A 22,045-nucleotide genomic window follows, 5' to 3' on the forward strand; every position below is an offset into this window, starting at 1 on the left:
GGAGATAGAGACACAAAAAACCCTCCAAAAAATCAATGAATCCAGGAGTTGGTTTTTTGAAAAGATCAACAAAATTGACAGACCACTAGCAAGACTAATAAAGAAGAAAAGAGAGAAGAATCAAATTGACGCAATTAAAAATGATAAAGGGGATATCACCACCGACCCCACAGAAATACAAACTACCATCAGAGAATACTATAAACACCTCTACGCAAATAAACTGGAAAATCTAGAAGAAATGGATAATTTCCTGGACACTTACACTCTTCCAAGACTAAACCAGGAAGAAGTTGAATCCCTGAATAGACCAATAGCAGGCTCTGAAATTGAGGCAATAATTAATAGCCTACCAACCAAAAAAAGTCCAGGACCAGATGGATTCACAGCTGAATTCTACCAGAGGTACAAGGAGGAGTTGGTACCATTCCTTCTGAAACTATTCCAATCAATAGAAAAAGAGGGAATCCTCCCTAACTCATTTTATGAGGCCAACATCATCCTGATACCAAAGCCTGGCAGAGACACAACAAAAAAAGAGAATTTTAGACCAATATCCCTGATGAACATCGATGCAAAAATCCTCAATAAAATACTGGCAAACCGGATTCAGCAACACATCAAAAAGCTTATCCACCATGATCAAGTGGGCTTCATCCCTGGGATGCAAGGCTGGTTCAACATTCACAAATCAATAAACATAATCCAGCATATAAACAGAACCAAAGACAAGAACCACATCATTATCTCAATAGATGCAGAAAAGGCTTTTGACAAAATTCAACAGCCCTTCATGCTAAAAACGCTCAATAAATTTGGTATTGATGGAACGTACCTCAAAATAATAAGAGCTATTTATGACAAACCCACAGCCAATATCATACTGAATGGGCAAAAACTGGAAAAATTCCCTTTGAAAACTGGCACAAGACAGGGATGCCCTCTCTCACCACTCCTATTCAACATAGTGTTGGAAGTTCTGGCTAGGGCAATCAGGCAAGAGAAAGAAATCAAGGGGATTCAGTTAGGAAAAGAAGAAGTCAAATTGTCCCTGTTTGCAGATGACATGATTGTTTATTTAGAAAACCCCATTGTCTCAGCCCAAAATCTCCTTAAGCTGATAAGCAACTTCAGCAAAGTCTCAGGATACAAAATTAATGTGCAAAAATCACAAGCATTCTTATACACCAGTAACAGACAAACAGAGAGCCAAATCAGGAATGAACTTCCATTCACAATTGCTGCAAAGAGAATAAAATACCTAGGAATCCAACTTACAAGGGATATAAAGGACCTCTTCAAGGAGAACTACAAACCACTGCTCAGTGAAATAAAAGAGGACACAAACAAATGGAAGAACATACCATGCTCATGGATAGGAAGAATCAATATCGTGAAAATGGCCATACTGCCCAAGGTAATTTATAGATTCAATGCCATTCCCATCAAGCTACCAATGAGCTTCTTCACAGAATTGGAAAAAACTGCTTTAAAGTTCATATGGAACCAAAAAAGAGCCCGCATCTCCAAGACAATCCTAAGTCAAAAGAACAAAGCTGGAGGCATCACGCTACCTGACTTCAAACTATACTACAAGGCTACAGTAACCAAAACAGCATGGTACTGGTACCAAAACAGAGATATAGACCAATGGAACAGAACAGAGTCCTCAGAAATAATACCACACATCTACAGCCATCTGATCTTTGACAAACCTGAGAGAAACAAGAAATGGGGAAAGGATTCCCTATTTAATAAATGGTGCTGGGATAATTGGCTAGCCATAAGTAGAAAGCTGAAACTGGATCCTTTCCTTACTCCTTATACGAAAATTAATTCAAGATGGATTAGAGACTTAAATGTTAGACCTAATACCATAAAAATCCTAGAGGAAAACCTAGGTAGTACCATTCAGGACATAGGCATGGGCAAAGACTTCATGTCTAAAACACTAAAAGCAACAGCAGCAAAAGCCAAAATTGACAAATGGGATTCCATTAAACTAAAGAGCTTCTGCACAGCAAAAGAAACTACCATCCGAGTGAACAGGCAACCTACAGAATGGGAGAAAATTTTTGCAATCTACTCATCTGACAAAGGGCTAATATCCAGAACCTACAAAGAACTCAAACAAATTTACAAGAAAAAAACAAACAACCCCATCCAAAAGTGGGCAAAGGATATGAACAGACATTTCTCAAAAGAAGACATTCATACAGCCAACAGACACATGAAAAAATGCTCATCATCACTGGCCATCAGAGAAATGCAAATCAAAACCACAATGAGATACCATCTCACACCAGTTAGAATGGCGATCATTCAAAAGTCAGGAAACAACAGGTGCTGGAGAGGATGTGGAGAAATAGGAACACTTTTACACTGTTGGTGGGATTGTAAACTAGTTCAACCATTATGGAAAACAGTATGGCGATTCCTCAAGGACCTAGAACTAGATGTACCATATGACCCAGCCATCCCATTACTGGGTATATACCCAAAGGATTATAAATTATGCTGCTGTAAAGACACATGCACACGTATGTTTATTGCGGCACTATTCACAATAGCAAAGACTTGGAATCAACCCAAATGTCCATCAGTGACAGATTGGATTAAGAAAATGTGGCACATATACACCATGGAATACTATGCAGCCATAAAAAAGGATGAGTTTGTGTCCTTTGTAGGGACATGGATGCAGCTGGAAACCATCATTCTTAGCAAACTATCACAAGAACAGAAAACCAAACACCGCATGTTCTCACTTGTAGGTGGGAACTGAACAATGAGATCACTTGGACTCGGGAAGGGGAACATCACACACCAGGGCCTATCATGGGAAGGGGGGAGGGGGGAGGGATTGCATTGGGAGTTATACCTGATGTAAATGACGAGTTGATGGGTGCAGCACACCAACATGGCACAAGTATGCATATGTAACAAACCTGCACGTTATGCACATGTACCCTACAACTTAAAGTATAATAATAATAAATAAATTAAAAAAAAATAAAAAAAGATAAAAAAAATAAAAAAAGAACGAAGTATCATGAAAAAAAAAAAAAAAAAAAAAAAAAGAATGCCCCTGGTGAGGCAGTAAAATCTTGTGCTTATAATCTCTCTCCTTGGATATATATTTTTAACATCTTATGGGAATATTATAGGGGAAATATGCCTAGGTATGTCTGCTGCTTATGAAAGCTGATGGTTGACTTGAAGAAGAATATGTGTGATTGAATTGAGAGTTGGACAGGCTGCTTTCTACATGGAATACCATTTTCACTGGAAAAACAACGGACAAACTGTGGTTATTGAGACTTGAGTATCTGGCAAACATTTTATTGAAAATGAGCAAAGTGAGTATTCCACTTCTAGGGAAAGAACTGATAGTATTTGTTGCCAATGATAGAATTTAAACTTTCACAGGAAAACTAGAAGTTTGGGAGACTTGTATGAGCCACCACAAGCTTGACAATTTTCTAATGTTTAGATTTTTTTCTGTCAGACTGGTAGAAATACTAAAAACATGACTTTTAAAAATATTGCATAATAAAATGCTTCAACATTTGGCAAATCTGTATAACTCAGGGAGACAATATTTCCTAAATGACTGATGCATGTTACAAAATCGCAGTGAACAAGATAGAGCAGTAGATTTTAATGGAACAAAGTAGGAAAAGTTCATCAATATGTGGTATTAGATTCTACATTGCAACAAACTTTAAAAAAAACTATCACTTATCACATGATAATTGTCACGTTGATACTACGTTGGTGTAGTATCAAAGAAGAATATTAAAACAGTTATTTGAAGCAGCTGTTAACGTACTTCTCCCATTTCCAATGACTGCGTGACTCCTAATCTTCATACACTTCAACCAAAACAATATTTTACAAAAGACTGAGTGTAGAAAAAGATATGAACAATCTTGTGTTAAGTAGGGGTGAGTGTGTATGTGTGTGTGTGTGTGTGTGTGTTCAGACAGAGTCTTGCTGTGTCACCCAGGCTGGGGTGCAGTAGCAGGATCTCAGCTCATCGCAACCTCTGCCTCCTGGGTTCAAGCGATTCTCCTGTCTCAGCTTCCTGAGTAGCTGGGACTACAGGTGCACACTATAACGCATGGCTAATTTTTGTATTTTTAGTAGAGGTGGAGTGTCACCATGTTGGCCAGGCTGATCTCAAACTTCTGACCTCAAGTGATCCACCTGCCTTGGCCTCCCAAAGTGCTGGGATTACAAGCATGAGCCACCATGTCTGGCCACTTGGTAGTTTGTTTTTTATTAAACCAGACATTAGAGAGATCCATGACATTCTTCTCATGAACTTTTTTGAAAATATAATTGTTTGCATAAAATATTTTATTTATGTTAACATGTAATAGGTTTACTATTTTTATTTGAAGAGGATTTAATGTTAAGGAAACTAAGACAATTTTAGCTGAATTTCTAATGTTGGCAAATGTTGATGGAGCTCTTTTGGGTTCTCAATAATTTTTAGAGGTATAAAGAGGTGCTGAGAATAAAAAACTTGAGAACCACTGGCTTAGAATATTGTCAATGTATAGCTATCTTTAAGGACATATGATAGTTGATGGTAGAATAGGCTTAGCGTAATAACATACCATTTTCCCCATTGGAGTTTTAAGGGAGAATAGATTTTTACTATATAATTCTCTATAGAACTTTTTTTTTTTTTTTTTTTTCTAAACTATGTGTCGGAGAGCAACAGCAGCCCTAGAAAATATTTATCATTTACCTTCATTCTTTCTGCAGCTCTCTGTGTATCCTATACCCTTTTGGTATGAAGGATATGAGTGGTTTTTATTCTTTTTAGGGAGGAAGAATGAAATGAGAAACTAAAAATTACAAAATGGCCATAGAAAGGACTGTCATAATAGAACTTTAATTTGAAAACCAGATAGACATATGCAAATAGTGTGCAAGTATATCAGAATAGCTCCTATTTTAAATACATGAACCTAGCCCTTGGGACAAACCTGCAAAAACTTTGATGTTATTGCCTTTTTGGAGCAGAGTTGTCATTTAGGGGAAGCCTACTGTCAAGATGAATGAGTTTTTCTCATGTGAACTTTACCCCCTGTAAGCTTCTGTTTGGGCACTGCTGAGAGTGTTGGACAGTCCCTTTTCCAAATGATGGTTAGCTTGACATTTCATGATACTTCTAATAAAATTATGTGTCAAAGAAATTGAAAGGCACATTCCCTAGGGTGACAGGTAGAGTGAGCCGCATAGATTTTATGAGAACAAACTGACCATTTTTGTCATGAATGTTAATAAGAAATAAATGGGATCAAAGTTATTCAAATTGTATTTCTACTTCTTCTAGGTCTGCCTTTTTCTTTCAAAATCCTGTGGGGTTTGCCTTAATAAGTGTTCCTTCCTATTCTCCTTTATATTTAATCTATTGTTTAAATGGAAAAATATTTGGGCCTTTTAATTTTGTGTCAGAATGAAATTTTCTTTTGCGATTTTAGACTGTTGGCAGTAGGTAATCCTTGCATACTTTCTATCTGTCTAGTGTAGTGGAGAAACAATAAATTTTCCATTCTGCAACTGAGCAGTACCAAGTGGATTTGGACATACTGTTTGTCTTATGTTTTATTCATTAAGTTTTTGGGTTAGCAAGATGCCAAACCTCACAGCTTGTTTCTCTTAAAATCAGAATTTGGGTTTCAAAATGAGAAGAATGGAATGGGTACCATTTTCTTTTTCCAGGGTTTTCTTTTCTTTTTTTTTTTTTTTTTTTGAGACGGAGTCTTGCTCTGTAGCCCGGGCTGGACTGCAGTGGCCGGATCTCAGCTCACTGCAAGCTCCGCCTTCCGGGTTTACGCCATTCTCCTGCCTCAGCCTCCGGAGTAGCTGGGACTACAGGCGCCCGCCACCTCGCCCGGCTAGTTTTTTGTATTTTTAGTAGAGACGGGGTTTCACCGTGTTAGCCAGGATGGTCTCGATCTCCTGACCTCGTGATCCGCCCGTCTCGGCCTCCCAAAGTGCTGGGATTACAGGCTTGAGCCACCGCGCCCGGCTTTTTCCAGGGTTTTCTATCAGCCATGCTGAGTTAGCCTTGGAAGCTACTGAGTAAATGAGGTGCCTCTGAAATGTGTGTAGCCTTGAGGGAGGAAGAGTGTGAGGAGGGCACATTTCCTGTGCACACACTGTCTCCATGCTATGTGTGGTGGTGGTGTTGTTATTTTCTTGGTTAGTTCTATTTTAAATAAAAAATAAGTTAATTATGGTATCTTAGAAAATGTTCTACAAATATCTAAACTATTTTAATGGCTCAGCAAAATCTTGAGAGTTTAAAATTCAGTAACTGCTAAGAGATTGGGATGTTAACAAATTAGAAAAAAAAAAATCAATTTAGTCTCTCCCCACCTCTCCTGGGCAATTCAATACACTAATAATGATAATGGCTAGCGTGCATTATGTGCCTCTGTTTGCCAAGCACTCCTATTTGCTAAGCACACTCCATGCTTACTAGAATGTCAGCTCCATGAAGGCAGGGATTCTTGTTTGTCTTCTTTACTACTGTATTCATAGCCCCTAGATTTCTTCCTGGCCCATAGCAGATGCTCAATATGTACTTTTGGATTATTATAGGATTAAATAAGATCTTTATTTTATGAAAGGATCTTATTTAATCCTTATAATAATCCCATGTCATGAAGGTTGCACTGTTATTATCATCATTATCGCTTTATAGATGATGAGATTGATAATTGGGGTTCCCAAGATCACACAGTTAATATATGGCAAAAGTGGGATTTGACCTCTCTCTCTCCAGTGTATGAATTCTTAAAAATTAGGTTATTTCACATGAACTAAAAAGTTTTTTTTAAGTAGAAAAAAATACAATTAAATAAGAGAATCTCTAGGAAGATATATTTCTAAAATTACAACTGACTACAAAGAAAAATGTCAACTGATTTAATCTGTGAAATATTTTAATTTTTATAAATACAATAACAACAAAAACAATTACACCAACAATACATGGAAAAACAAGACTTTACTTCCAGTAAATATGACAAATAGTTCCTTTCATTTTTACATAAAATTGCTGATAAAATTGATAAAAAGACACTGTTGATAAATGGTCAAATACCATAAACTTTTCATCAAAAAGAAGAAATTATAACTAGTATGTATACACCTGGAAAAATATCTATCCACTTACAAAGTGAAGTTAAAGCAATGAATGAGGTCCAGGTTTCTACCTGAAAAATAGCATTGGGGTAGTATTCCCTGATAGGTTCTCTACCAACTTCCCATTGAAAGACATGTTGCCCCACGGAGATAGAAAAATACAAAAGCTTTAATAGAATTGAAAACTAAGCATAATAATTCAACTTTTGTAAGAAATGGGAAAACTTTTTTTCAAATGGTACCCATAGATGAAGATGGAGTCAGAACCACAAGGGATCATCTACATCCACTTTATTCCCTGAAAGGAGCAGCATCGTGGGCCAGGAAAGAAGAGTGGTCCCTCTGCCTTCTAAGTGCATAACTCAGAAGGGATTCACCATCCAAAAACCTGGGCAGGTACCCTAATACTGTGCAGGGGCTTAAGGAACTACTCCAGCCAACAGAAGAGATCTGTCTCATAGTTAAGACTGAGGAATGAGGCAGTGATTCTGTAAAAATGACTAGTGGTGGGTACTGGAGCTAGTTTGGGCTTAGTGTAAATAATAATAAGTTTGCATAACTGAAAACAGATGTCAAAACTAATTCCTGAAAAAGGTGATAAAGTATAAAGATAACTAACAATGACCTGGGGATAATATATCAGATTATAATAACCAAGTGGATGTGGGAGAGATAGGGTAATTAAAAATTATGAAATTCTTCATCCTATATGTAGGGAATCAAAATATGTTGGTTCATTTTATGCATTGAGAAATAGAGAAGCAGAGTAGAGAAATTATGTTTTTAAGATGGATAATGGGGAAGTGTGTTTTGCAAAATATTAAACATAACTGCTATTAGAATCTAAAGCAGAATATATATATTTCAAATCAGTGTGGAAAATAAAAGGGAAATAGTCTTATGGCAGAAGACACAAAAGAAAGGAAAAAGGAAGAATACACTCAGAAAGCATAAAATAATAGAAGAAAACAAGGCATGTTTATTATGCCCATAAATGTAAAATTGTTGAAACACACTGGATTTGTGAGGATGTTTTGGTTGCAAGTGACAGAATCCCAACTTCTGCCAAATCAGCCAAAAGGGGAAACTTTCTGATTCATGTGACTACAAAGCTGGTGAAGACAGATGTAAGGATGGGCCTGAGGGTTTACTGAGAGCAAAGGCTTGAATGCTCCTGGAATCACCTCATTCCATCTTCTTTCTTTCAGCCTTATGTGTTAGCTTTATTTGATCAGATTGGCTTCCTCTACAGTGCTGGATACATGTCTGCCACTAGATCAAGACTTCGAATGCTCCCAAATTTACCACAGAGAGAGCACAAGACTGTTTCTTGCTTCAGGTTCAGATACCAGGGAAGCTGACTGGCCCAGCTTGGCTCATGTGCTCATCCCTGGTCCCAATCACCATGGCCAAGGAGGCAGGGTCATGAAAGAATATGGAAGCCCTCACTAAGAACTAAGAAGAGGGGGTAGGCAAAAGAAGGAGAATAATGTCCCAGAAGGATGGGATGTTTGATGCTTTTCTTAGAACAGAAAAAGAATGCTGCTCAAAGTAGTAAATATAAAATTGAACTATAAATCACTGTCAAAAATGGTCCAGACATCTTTAAAACTAAAAGGATTTTTTAGTTATCAAAGATACTAAGAAAAGGTAAAGAAACAAAGATGGCAATATCAGTATTATGCTAAGTAGGATGCAAGGCAAAAAGCATTGAACTGCACCAAGAGGACCATTGATATTGATGAAAGGTACAGTCAACAGTGACTATATAACAGCCATAAATATGGCACTAACTCTATATGGATAGCAAAAATTCAACAAAACCAAACTTGTTAGAAACTGTGAAAAGACAGAGATGGTGTCATGGAATAACGAATAAGGGTGCAGGCTCAGGGGCTGATTGCCTGAGTTTTGAACCTGGACCCTCTTTCTAACTATGTGACTTGGATCAAATTATTTAACATTTCTATGTCTTCATTTTCTAATCTGGAAAATAGGGATGATAATAGTACATGTTGAGTATCTCTTATCCGAAATGCCTGAGGGAAGAAGTGTTTCAGATTTCAGATTTTTGGGGGGGATTTTGGAATATTTGCATTATTCTAGTTGAGCATCCCAAATCTGAAAATTTGACATCTGAAATGCCTTGACTAGCATTTATTTTGAGTGTCATGTCAGCACTCAAAAAGCTTTAGATCTTGAAGAATTTTTGATTTTTGGATATGGGATACTCAACCTGTATTTATATTCCTTGTAGGCTTGTGGTGGGGAGTGAATGAATTTATTCACAGAAAGTGCTTAATAGAGTACCTGTCAGGTGGGAAACACTTGGTAAATACCAGTTATGATTTTTTTTTGTAAGGATTTTGGGGAAAAAAGACCATTTCTGTGCCTAATGTTGGCACAATATTTTCAGTTTTTAATATAACATATTAACCAAAAATATAGGCTTTAGAAATGTAATTTAAACACTGAGCATATGTACCCATTCTGAGAGCCTTCTTACAGGATCCATGAGCACTGATGAAGGTGAACATACACTGCACCAGAATCTCAGTGACTGATCCAAAGGAGGAGGGAGCACGGACTGCAGCCTGGGGATTGGGAGGGCCCTGGAATGTGTAAATCTGATTTACAGCTTGAAGAAATCACTGTGGGTGCTGTATGGAGACCAGGACTGCAAGGGCAAGAGTGGTAGCAGGAAACTGGTTAGGAAGCTACCATGGTCATCCAGCCTGGAGATGATGGCGGCTTGGATGAAGGCGTTAGCAGTGGAGGAGATGAGGGAGCCCTATTTGGAAGGCGAAGCCTGTTGATGGATTGAATGTAAAGTGCGAGTCACAGAGAGGAAGCCATGGCAACTACTGGGTTCTGCCTGTGGGATGGAGGACACGGATGAGGAGTGGGTTTGGGTGGAGGAGATGGAAGCCAGGGGGGTCTGCTTTTAACTTGCTGTTACTGGTCTCCTAGGACTGTTGTAGCAAAGTACCAAAAACTGGGTGGCTGAAAGCTAGGAATTTCATTGTCTGACAGTCCTCGAGGCAAGACTTCTGAAATCAAGGTGTCAATGGGGCCACACTTGTTCTGGTGGCTCTAGGGGAGAATCCTTGCTTGCCTCTTCCGGATTCTGGCATTTGCCAGCAGTCCTTGGCGTTCCTCGGCTTGTAGGTGCATGAGTCCTGTTGCATGGCCGTCTTCTCCCTGTATGTCTTCACATCAGCTTCCCTCCGTGCATGTCTGTCTATGTCCAAATGTCCACCCCGCCTTTTTATTTTTTGAGACGGGGTCTCACTCTGTCGTGGGGCTGGAGTGCAATGGCGCGATCTCGGCTCACTGGAACCTCCGCCTCCTGTATTCAAGCAATTCTCCTGCCTCAGCCGCCCGAGTAGCTGGGACTACAGGCGCCGCCACCACTCCCGGCTAATTTTTTGTATTTTTAGTAGAGACGGGGTTTCACCATGTTAGCCAGGATGGCCTCGATCTCCTGACCTCGTGATCTGCCCGCCTCGGCCTCCCAAAGTGCTGGGATTACAGGTGTGAGCCACCGTGCCCGGCCCAAACCTCCCTTTTTATAGAAACACCAGTCATATTGGATTAGGACCCACCCTAATGTTCTCATTGTAACTTGGTTGCTTCTGTAACGAACTTATTTCCGAGTAAGGTCACATTTTGAGGTACGGGGGCTTAGGACCTCAACATACCTTTTGGGGAGACAAAATTCAACTCATAACACCTGTTAAATGTGACTGTCGATTAACTTTTCAAGTGGAGCTGTTAAATGGGGAAATTGGATGGATATATTTTCATATTGTCCATAGGCCTTCATCCAGTTTTGTTTTTTGTTTTTTTTTTTTGATGTGTGTATGATGGGCATCTTCAGACATATAGAATGTTCTGTATTTTGAATTTTGTTTTGGAATACATTTTCAAAAGAAGATGGCTCTTAATATATACCATTAAAATATTTTGTAGAAGTGTGATGCCAATGTTAAATTTACTATTATACAGGGGAGGAGGATATAATGGCTTAAAATGCAGACAAATTTATGCATGGAGCAACAGGACGTAAAGAACTCTTAACTCCTGGTCTCCATTTTTTTGATAGAGTACATTTCCTTTCTGGCGCTGCTAGACACAGATTAAGCAATAATTTAGCTTGAGTTTCTAAGTGTAATAGCATTAGGTAACACAGTTCCATAACCTCAGAAAGCTAGAGAGTCACGTTCTGATGTACATAAAATACAAAATATTAAAATGAGATTGCCAATACATTTTGTTTTAGATCTTGGAAACGTCACTCCTTTATTCTTCTATTCACTCATTTAAAAATATTTTTTAGTTTCTATTATGTCTCAGTCACTATGCTAGATGCTGGATTTCAATAGGGAATAAGACAAATTAGCTGTGAAGCAATACTTAGACAATGAAATATGACAAGTACTAGTGTGTGGTTAAGACCAGGGTGCTCTTAGGGCCTGCAGAAATGGCACCTGACAGTTTTGGGGGTTATTGGGGGGGGGGGCGTGTGAGAATGTTTTTTGAAGAAAGAGATTTAGGAAATAACATGCAGATGCCACAAATATAATACTGATAACATTTAAAATATATTCTCTATTTTAGTGCTGCAATAGTATTTTCTACACTTACACTTCTCCAGGATTCAAAACTTTTTAAAAAGAAGGTAGTACAGGATGACACAGAGAATCCTGTCTCTCCAGGAACTTCTGTAAGTATGACTTAATATCTGTCCTTACAATACTTATCATATAAGAACTATTGGCATGCTAGGAAATTGTCTAATTATTTAGATGAAGCAAAGGAGTAAAGTAGAAAAAACATTGAATTTGGTGTAAAAAGATTTAGTTCCTATTAATGCTATTTATTTATTGGCATACTTTGGATAAATCTCTTAATTTAAAAAAACTTATAATCTCATTTGTGAACTGATGGAATTGGGATATAATAATTACTAAAGTCCCATCCAAAGTCCCAGATGTACTATTATATTAATCTAGCTTTAATCTACCTAGCAAATAAAGTTGTTTCCCAAGACTTGCTCCTCATTCCGCTTTTGAATCTATTGCCTTAGCATTGCCAGTCAGATACCTGTGCTGTTTCCTGCTTTGGATTCCTCATAGTTAGAGTCTTCCATTTAAGCTCTCAAATCTGACAACTGATGTCACATATTCTCTGATTAGGCTTTGATAAGACCAAGTAATTTAACAATACAGGATTGTTTAGGACTGAAATATAAATTTAGATTCATCACATAGAACCCTTGCTCATTATTTCAAGCATTACTAATAAAATCGCTAATATCTAGCATCATTACAAATTAGCAAAACTAATTGTCCTCAGTAGAGACTCATTTCTTACTATATTGAAAGCAATAAAAATGCTAAAAGCAATCTAACTCTAAAAATTGACTTAGAATAATGGTTGTCAATTGGGGGTGATTTTGCCTCCTGGGGGAAATTTGGCAATGTCTGGAGATATTTTAGGTTGTCACAACTGGGTGGAGAGGGGTGCTACTGGCATCTACTAGGTAGAGGCCAGGGAAGTTGCTAAACTTCCTATAATCTGCAGTACAGGCCTCCACAGCAGTTACCTGGCCCAAAATAGGTCAGTAGTGCTGAGGTTGAGAAACCCTGATTGAAATTAATGTGACCTGTCTTTTCATTAGTGACAGGAAATCTGAGCATTGAGTGATTAAGTTATACTGATGGGCATTTTTTTCTGTATTGCTAATCTACATACTAGACTCTTTGAGTACTTCTTGTGCCCATTCGAATCACTATCCTCCCTGTGGGCCTCTGTCGACTGCTTACTCTTTGTTTTGTTTTTTTGTTTTTTTTTTTGAGACAGAGTCTCGCTTTGTCGCTCAGGCTGGAATACAGTGGCATAATGTCGGCTTACTGCAACCTCTGCCTCCTGGGTTCAAGCAATTCTCCTGTCTCAGCCTCCAGAGTAGCTGGGACTACAGGCGCCTGCCACCATGCCCGGCTAATTTTTGTGTTTTTAGAGAGTTTCACCATATTGGTCAGGCTGGTCTCGAACTCCTGACCTCAGGTTATCCACCTGCCTTGGCCTCCCAAAGTGCTGAGATTACAGGTGTGAGCCACGGTGCCAGGCCTGTTGACTGCTTACCCTTGTTTCCAGGGAACAACTTGCCCTACTCTTCCTGTACTACCCACCTGCATTCGAGCCCCCTTAGGTCCCATTAGCTACTCCTGGCTAGCACGTGTTGCTGATTGGTTATACACGAGGAGCTGTCAGAAATGCACAGCAGGAAATACTTAGAACAAATGGCGGTTGTTCTAAATGATTTTAAATTCCCAGTGTCTACGATGGACTCTACTCTGCCAGAAATAGCTTTCTTTGCACATCTCTCCTAGCTCTCAGTAGCTCTGGACATTTGTCACCTCTTTGTAAAGTGTAATATTGAGGGTGGCAAATTAATTACAATACCTGTTTGGAATATGAGCAGCATACAGTAACATGACACAGTGGATTAAGACTGTGGACTCTAAAGTCAGGAAGACACAGGTTGGAATCCCACCTCCGTCAAAATATGACAGTGTTTAGGCAAGATAGTTAACCTTCCTAGGTCTCAGTTCTCCCAACTGTAAAATGGAAATGATTATAATACCTCTTTGGCTGTTAGGAGGGTTAAATGAGATAATATATACAAAGCATGTAGCCCAGTACCTGACACATAATAACTAAATGAATATTAGTGAATATTATTTATTTTTTAACTCTTAAAATGACATTTACAAAAACTTTTCATGACATAGAAACTGCTGATAATATAATTTGCAGTGAGAAATTCACACTGCAAAACTATTTTTCAACAATGGGTACAGAGAGAAAAGGAAAGTTGAAAAGCAATATGCTAAAATGTTAATAGAGGATTGTTGGATTGTGGGTGATTTTGTTTTGAATATTTTTTATATTTTATAGAATGTGCAAGAATCATTTCTAAATTAAAAATTTTAATACTGTGGAATGATACCAGATGCCTTTTAAACTTACATTTAGTCTTAGTTTAGAACCTTGACATTATTAAATGGAAAGATAACCATCATTTTAATATTGTTTAGGCCACTGAAAATAAAGATGACAATGAGTTTTTAGATCCTATTTCCCTAAATGCCCGAGAATATTTCAACATTCATCTGTGGTTGAGATGCTGCTTAGCATTGGTGACTGCGTTTGTTGCACAGATTCATGGCATTGGAATTATGAAAGGTACAAACATTTGCTTAATCAATGTTTTCATAAAAATTAATTTTACATAGGTGAAAAGGGGTTTATTGGGATGTATTTTATTATGTTAATGTTTTATAACTTTCTAGCTTAATCTGCTTATAGAATTAAAAATTCAGGTTATTAATATATAAGAATATTTTTAACAGCTCTTTGTATCATTGAAAGTGGCACCTGTTTTACTAATGTAAGCAAAACAGGTAAAGCAATTTCAAAATACGAATGCCCAGGTCTTCTTGTCATCTGGGAAGGCAACTAGTGTAGGAGCGAAGAGCACAGATTACTGGAGCCAACCCACTTGGGTTCAAATATTGGATCCGCCACTTCCTTGCCAAGCCTGTCTTAGCCAAGTCTCTTAAATCCCCCTTACTCAGTTTCCTACCCTGTAAAATGGAGATGATTGTACCTACTTTCTAGGATTATTGTCAGAATTAAGTGGGTTAAATTCATACTGTCTTAGATCACAGCTTAGCACATGTAAATGTTCTTGGAGTGATTAATCATTATTTATTTGTATACCTATCTATTTACTCATTTCTATCCATCTTCCAAATTCAATTATCTCATGCGATATCATCATTTTTGGAGCACTGGAAAATCCTAAAGTACTTTCCCACAAAGTACAACACATTTGTTTTCCATGTTTCATGCAGAGTCTGTTTTCCATCTTAATATACTGCCCTGTTCTTTGATATTATACAACATTTCAGTGATGAAAATTGGAGCTATTACACATGTATAACTTCTTACTTTCTCAATACATTTTAAATAACCACATTTGTTTATTTTAGACGATGATATGACAGATTGCCTGAGCCTCATCAATGAAGTGTGTATGGAGGCAAAAAGTGCAGGCGACACGGAACTGCAGGCTGAATTCTTGACGCAAGCTGTAATTCTTGGCCTACAAGAAAAGCATTTAAAGGCAGACATCATAACAAACCTTCAGGTAGAAAGGAAACTTTGTCCATATTTATAGTCAGGGAGGGATTCCAGTTAGAACAAAAGGAGAGAATTTCAAATTCCATTAGGTACTGAATGCATAACAATTAACATGACCAGCTCTTGTTTCAGTGAATTGGAAACAGTACTATCAAAATGAATAATTTTATTTTAATAGGATATAATACATTTGCTGGAAGGAAATGAATTTATTTCTCCTCAATCACGGCTAACCCTGGCAAGAAGCCTAGTTTTGCTGGATGACTTAACCAAAGCTGAGAAATTCAAGGAATCTCCCTTTTCAAAAACAGGAAAATTAAATTTGTTGACTCGGGCTCATTGCATTCTAACTGAACAGGTGAGAATCCTTTTGTGTCCACAAGACATAGAAACTTACTTTTCTCTCTTTCTTCCTATTCCAAACCACATCAACTAATTCCTCATTACAATTTTTTTTTAATAGATGCTAACTTTTGGAGAAACAATTGAATTTTGTTCATCAAACACTAAATATGCAAATCCATTACAGCCTTTGAAAAATATCTATCTTCCCCATGTCATGTTATTGGCCAAAGTAAAAATGAGAATTGGTAAGAACATTTAAGCTTATATTGCACTAGAATAACTGATAAAAAATTTTAAGTTATTTTTAGGCAGGCTATCATATGAGTGCATTTAAAAGAGGCAATATTTATGAATGCTCAGGCTCCATTTATTTAACCAATAGTTTTTGATCACTTATCACATGCCAGACTGTGTGATGTATAGATGGTCTTTACATATGAATAAAGTATGTAGTTGATTACCATAATATAACATGTATAACTACTTGGTCTGGACTATTGCACTTTATCCAGGTCATCAGTCTTTTGTATTAAAATTATGCCCACAGAATTTACTTCAAAACTGCTGTGCAATTCAGCAACTTTACTGAAAAAAATCCTACAAACACAAAATACATTTCTTAAAACATTTTTTGGTCACTAATCTGTTATCTAGCATATTTAAATTATAAGTAACTGTTAAAGAAGATTTTGGAAAGGAATGTGTTAAATGCATTATGTATTTTATAACTGATGCCATGAAGTACTTATATCTTTAAAAATGCTAATTTAATGCCTGTGAACAAAAAAAATAGTTTATTTTTCTTATTTATTTTCTTTCTTCAACTTTTATTTTAAATTCAGGGGCACATGTGCAGGATGTGCGGGTTTGTTATTTAGGTAAATGTGTGCCATGATGGTTTCCTGCGCAGATCATCCTATCACATAGGTATTAAGCCCAGCATCCATTAGCCATTCTTCCTGATGCTCTCCCTCCCTCTACCCCCTAGTAGGTCCCAGTGTGTGTCATCCCCCCTGACGTGCCCATGTGTTCTCATCATTCAGCTCCCACTTATAAGTGAGAACATGCGGTGTTTGGTTTTCTGTTCCTGTGTTAGTTTGCTGAGGATAATGGCTTCCAGCTCCATCCATAGGACATGATCTCGTTCCTTTTTATGGCTGCATAATATTCCATGGTGTATATGTACCACATTTTCTTTATCCAGTCTGTCATTAACAGGCATTTAGGTTGATTCCATGTCTTCTCTATTGTGAATAGTGCTGCAGTGAACATATGCTTGCGTGTATCTTTAAAATAGAATGATTTATATTCCTTTGAATATTACCCAGTAATGAGATTGCTGGGTCAAATGGTATTTCTGCCCCTAGTCTTTGGGGAATCACCACACTGTCTCCACAGTGGTTTAACTAATTCACACTCTCACCAACAGTGTAAAAGCATTCCTTTTTCTCTGCAACCTTGCCAGCATCTGTTGTTTTTTGACTTTTTAATAATAGTCATTCTGACTGGCGTGAGATAGTATCTCATTGTGGTTTTGATTTGGATTTCTCCAATGATCAGTGATGTTGAGCTTTTTTTCATGTTTGCTTGCTGCATACATGTCTTTTGAGACATTTTCTTTTGAGAAATGTCTATTTATGTCCTTTGCCCATTTTAAAGTTTTTTTTTTTTCTTGCAAATTTGTGTTCTTTGTAGATTCTGGATATTAGACCTTTGTCAGATGGGTAGATTGTAAAGATTTTCTCCCACTCTGTAGGTTGCCCATTCATTCTGATGATAGGCTGTTTTGCTGTGCAGAAGCTCTTTAGTTTAATTAGATACCATTTGTCAATAAAAATAGCTTAAATAAATGTGTTAATGAAGGTGATATTCATTTTTTTGGAAGCTCTGATAATTCATTTGTAAAAGTTTAAGAAATAAAATTGTATCTTACAAATATAGGAATTGTCAAAAGTCTTCATATTTTTATGAGTCAAAGTCCCTTGAAGGGACAGCATCTTATGTTCCTTCACAATACTCTAGTTAGTGCCTTAACTAGTGGACTGGCTGATAATAGTATTTTCAATCCCAGGTGGGTGGTATAGTTTCCCTGCAGTGGGAAAACCGTGTATCGGCCTAACTCTGTTTTGTGATCATGGTTAATGACTCCAGCCTCCTCCTGCCTCTCTCTTTTCTTAGGGGAGGAGCCTGCCTCTTTATCAATACTGCTGAGCCTTTTGGCCTTGCTGTAGCTCCTAGTTGGCTCTGTCCTTCTTGGAGACATTGCTTTGGCACTTTTACCCCTCTCTCACATATTTTCTACCTTCCTTACTCAACACATCCTTTTCCCTCCTTCCCTCAGTTTGTAAATATTTTCAAATATCCATCAGTAAAAATCCAAACTAAACAAACAAACGAACAACAACAACAACGACAAAAAATAACAAACCTACTGTCAGCCTCTGTCATTCTCACAAAATGTCCTTCCAGCCAGACTCCTTAAGGGTAGAGTCTGCTCTCTTCCTCTTCTTTCCTCCCCTCTCATTCACCCCTAATGCCACTTCATTCTGGATTTGGACCAGAGAAATCACTCTTGAGTTGGTCACCAAGGACTTAATCTATAATTCCAACATGTAGTTTTCAGACCCTCCAAGGCTTTTGACATTGCTGACACCAATCACAACTTCCTGAAACTCTGCTCTCTCTGGATTCTCAGGTGCTGCGTTCTCCCAATTTTCCATCTCCCTCTCTGGTATCCTATCCATAATTACCTTTCTGTTTCCCTAGGCTATCCTTTAAGTAAATGATCTCTATTTATTCTAGCTTAAAAGGCTTCTTATGATGTGGTCCAAGCTGACATGTGCCCCTTCCCACCCAACCCTCCGGTCACACTGAATCACTGTGACTACACGTGATGCGTGTGGTGATGTGTGCTTGCTTTACACCTTTGCACATGTGATTTTCTCCATTAGGAATAATCTTCCCCGGAAATCCCATTCTTACCATATCATTCTCTTCCCTCTCCTCCCCACTACCCACTGGCTCCCACTCATGCAAATACATTTCCTTAAACTCTGTCCATCCTTCAGATTTCAGTTAAGTATCACTTCTTCCAGGAAGCTTTACCTGAACCCCAAGACTGGTTGATGTGCCTCACCCCCCTTCTAACTGATTATTCTTATTGTAACGCTCACCATGTTGGTTGTTAAGGACAATTTACTTGCTTGTTTGAAGCCTCCATTACTACATAAGCTTCTTAAGGCAACGATTTTGTTTTGTTCACTTGACATCTCGGGCACCTAACACAGTGCCTGAAATCAAGCAATCAATCAATAATGGTGCTTTCAGATTTCATTCATCATTAGACTACTACGCAACCACTAATAATAATGTTGCAGAATAATTTTTATACAATGGAAAGGTGTTCATAGTACATTAGAACATATATAACACAAAATTATAAAATATTCATTGTATACATCAAAAGATCATTGGAAAATAGGGACTCCCCTTGGCAGGTGTGATTATGGTTGATGTTTATTGTCTTCTTTTGCTTCTCTCTCTCCTTTAATCTGCTACAGTGAAGTACAATGAATACATATAACTTTTGTAACAAAAAATTGCTCAAGAAAAATGTTTCAGTGAAGGTACAAACCTAATGAAAATTAAGCATTTAGCACCAGTTACCATTTCCGGCAGATAGTATGTGCGCAGTAAATGTTAGCTCCTTTTCAAATATTTGAAAAAGATCTAGTGGACAGTGCTGTGGAAAAAAGACTAACGCACAGGTTATTAGAAATAGGAAACTGCAGAGCAAGTTGGTTAGATGAAAATTTGGGATCTGAAGGACCTAGGCCTGAATCTTGGCATTACTATTTCTTAGTTGTCTGATCTTAGAAGTTATCCAAGCTCTTAGACTTCATGCCTTATCTGCAAAATGGAGGTAGGCTATTTTCCCTATATATTTGATATAATGAAATGAAATCAAATATATGTAGTATTAAACAGTGCCTGGCACACAACAGTCATCCAATAAATGGTAGTACAGTTGCTGTTATTTCTTACATCTTACTTTATCTTTACTACTTACTTTACTTTATTTTCTTTATCTTTGTCAGTTTGATCAAGTTGTTTTTATGACCTTTTTTTCTGTTATTTTAGACATTCATTGTACTTTTCCTTTCCTATTCTGCAGACTCAGACGTGTGGTTCCCTACTGTAATACCCAATCCAACTTTCCTCTCACCAAGAGGCTCTTACCTATTTGCCTCATAGGCCATCCCCAATTAGATGAGACTGTGATGAATTTTACCTTCCTACTGTAATCTCACCATCTAGAAATCTCTAGAATTTTTGCTCCTTCTCTCCTACTCTCTCTATCTCCTAGATTTTACTGAGATAATTTAGTACTTTTTAATCAAAGTATCCTGATGCTTTTCCTTTGAACTATTTCTTTCCTTTTTAAAGAAACTCTATTTCTAATTTCTAATATCTAATCCTGTCATTGTACCACTGAGAAAGTGCTGCTGTTCTTCCTCCCTCCTCCTTTTTATTCATCTTCAAAGCCTTCAGAGTCTTTCAGTCTCTGTTCTGCTTCATAGGTTGTTGATTGAATCCTTTTCTCTTTCTTTTTAAGTGTTTTCCTCAGATTATATTCTGATTCTATGTTCTCCGCAAATACTTTTCTTGAACCCTGCCAGGTGAGTGATGTGCTCTCAACTCAGTACCAGAATTTTTGGGTGTGGCTGTTTTTTCTCAGGGTTTGTTAGAGATTATTCCATCATATCTAGCTTTGAGTGTCTCAAATGAGAACTAGAGTGTCAGTCTAATTTCCATTTTCTTTTGGTAAGAAATTTGTTCTTTCTTTCTGAAAACTTACAGGATTTTCTTTTGTCTCTGTAGCTCAGTAATTTTACCAGCATTTGTCTGGGTATATGCCTTTTCTTTCTCTGCCTAGAAATCAGTGAGCAGTTTCAATCTGCAGGTAAATCTCTTTCCAGCTGTCAGAAAATTTCTTCTTGCTTAATTATTGCCTAGTAACTCTCTGTTCTTTCTTCTTCTTCAGTTACTAGTACATCGAGAACAATCTGGCCTGGGTTCAGATCTTAAGCATGTGACTTAACTTCTTTATGCCTTAATTTCCTCATCTCAAAAATGGGAGTGTCTTAGTCTGTTTGACTGCTGTAACAAAATACCTTAGACTGGGTAATTTATAAACAGTGGAAACCTATTGTTCACAGCTCTGGAGTTTGGGAAGTCCAAAGGAATAATGCAATGGTAGATTTGGTGTCTGGTGAAGGATGGCTCTGCTTTATAGATGGCACCTTCTATGTGTCCTTACATGGTCGAAGGGGCAGATGGGCTTTCTCAAGTTTGTCTTTTGTTAGGACAAGTCTGTCCTCTTGTCTTTCGTAAGGACAGTAATCTTATGCAGGACGACAGAGCCCTCATTACCTAATCACCTCCCAAAGTCTCTACCTCTAATAGCATCATGTGGGGGTTACATTTCAACATGTGAATTTTAAGGGGACACAAACATTCAGAGGATAATAATGACACTTAATTGATAGGATTGTTAAGAAGATGTTAAATGTCTAGACCAGTCAGTGCCTGGATCATAGTAAGCACTATTGAGTGTTGACTATTATAATTTATATGTCAAGTCTTGATCTGTCTTCTAAGTCTATTATGCTTTTCTTTATAATTTCCATTTATTTTTATCATCTATAACTTGAACTACTTTTACTTCCACTTGATCTTTCTGATTATTAATTTAGGTTTCAGTATTGACCATCTTCTCAAAATTATCTGAAAACTTTATATCTCTATACATGCTCTTACTTTTTTGATTTGTTGTCTGAATTTTAATCAGTTTTATTTTACTGCTGCCACCTTTTCTGGGGGTTGTATTTGTTCTTCCTCTTGCCAGCTGCTGGATCTTTTTTGCTGGGCTGTTTCCCTTTGTCCGTTTGTTGTGAGTCATATCTAGCTGTTGGATTAATTTCAGTAGTGGCCATGCTGCAAGTGGTGGTTAAGAATAGCTAATTCTGCCTATATGGGTTGGTTCTATACCAGACTTCAAAAGTTCAATTCCCTGTAAGGCACCAGGAGAAGCAGCAAAGGTCAATATTCTTTAGTTTTGGGAGTGGAGAGGACTCAGGCCACCTTCAAGCCCCTCACAGGTCCTGAGAAACCAAGAAGGCAGCCAGCCAGAGCTGTCACTCTTTGGAACTAGAGACCTTGTTCCAAGCTCTTTTTGGGTACTGTACTTGATCTTTGATCCATGGCTGCCTGCACCTGGTTCCCAGGCTCTTGTCCATCCCAGAGTGCAGAAGATCCT

General features: G+C 37.7%; 1 protein-coding gene across 4 annotated transcripts in view; it reads left to right on the forward strand.

Annotated features, from left to right (window-relative positions):
- CFAP54 (cilia and flagella associated protein 54) overlaps nucleotides 1-22,045 on the forward strand; it is a 377,198-nt gene that overhangs the window by 224,669 nt on the left and 130,484 nt on the right. For all 4 annotated transcript variants that reach the window (XM_008004317.3, XM_037996664.2, XM_037996665.2 and 1 more), the window contains 5 exons: nucleotides 11,791-11,896; nucleotides 14,274-14,421; nucleotides 15,231-15,388; nucleotides 15,560-15,739; nucleotides 15,845-15,971. In XM_008004317.3, coding sequence (XP_008002508.3) covers nucleotides 11,791-11,896; nucleotides 14,274-14,421; nucleotides 15,231-15,388; nucleotides 15,560-15,739; nucleotides 15,845-15,971 — 719 coding nt within the window. The remainder of the gene's footprint in view (nucleotides 1-11,790; nucleotides 11,897-14,273; nucleotides 14,422-15,230; nucleotides 15,389-15,559; nucleotides 15,740-15,844; nucleotides 15,972-22,045) is intronic.

Source organism: Chlorocebus sabaeus, chromosome 11, assembly GCF_047675955.1.
Source record: "Chlorocebus sabaeus isolate Y175 chromosome 11, mChlSab1.0.hap1, whole genome shotgun sequence".
Lineage (NCBI taxonomy): Eukaryota > Metazoa > Chordata > Mammalia > Primates > Cercopithecidae > Chlorocebus > Chlorocebus sabaeus.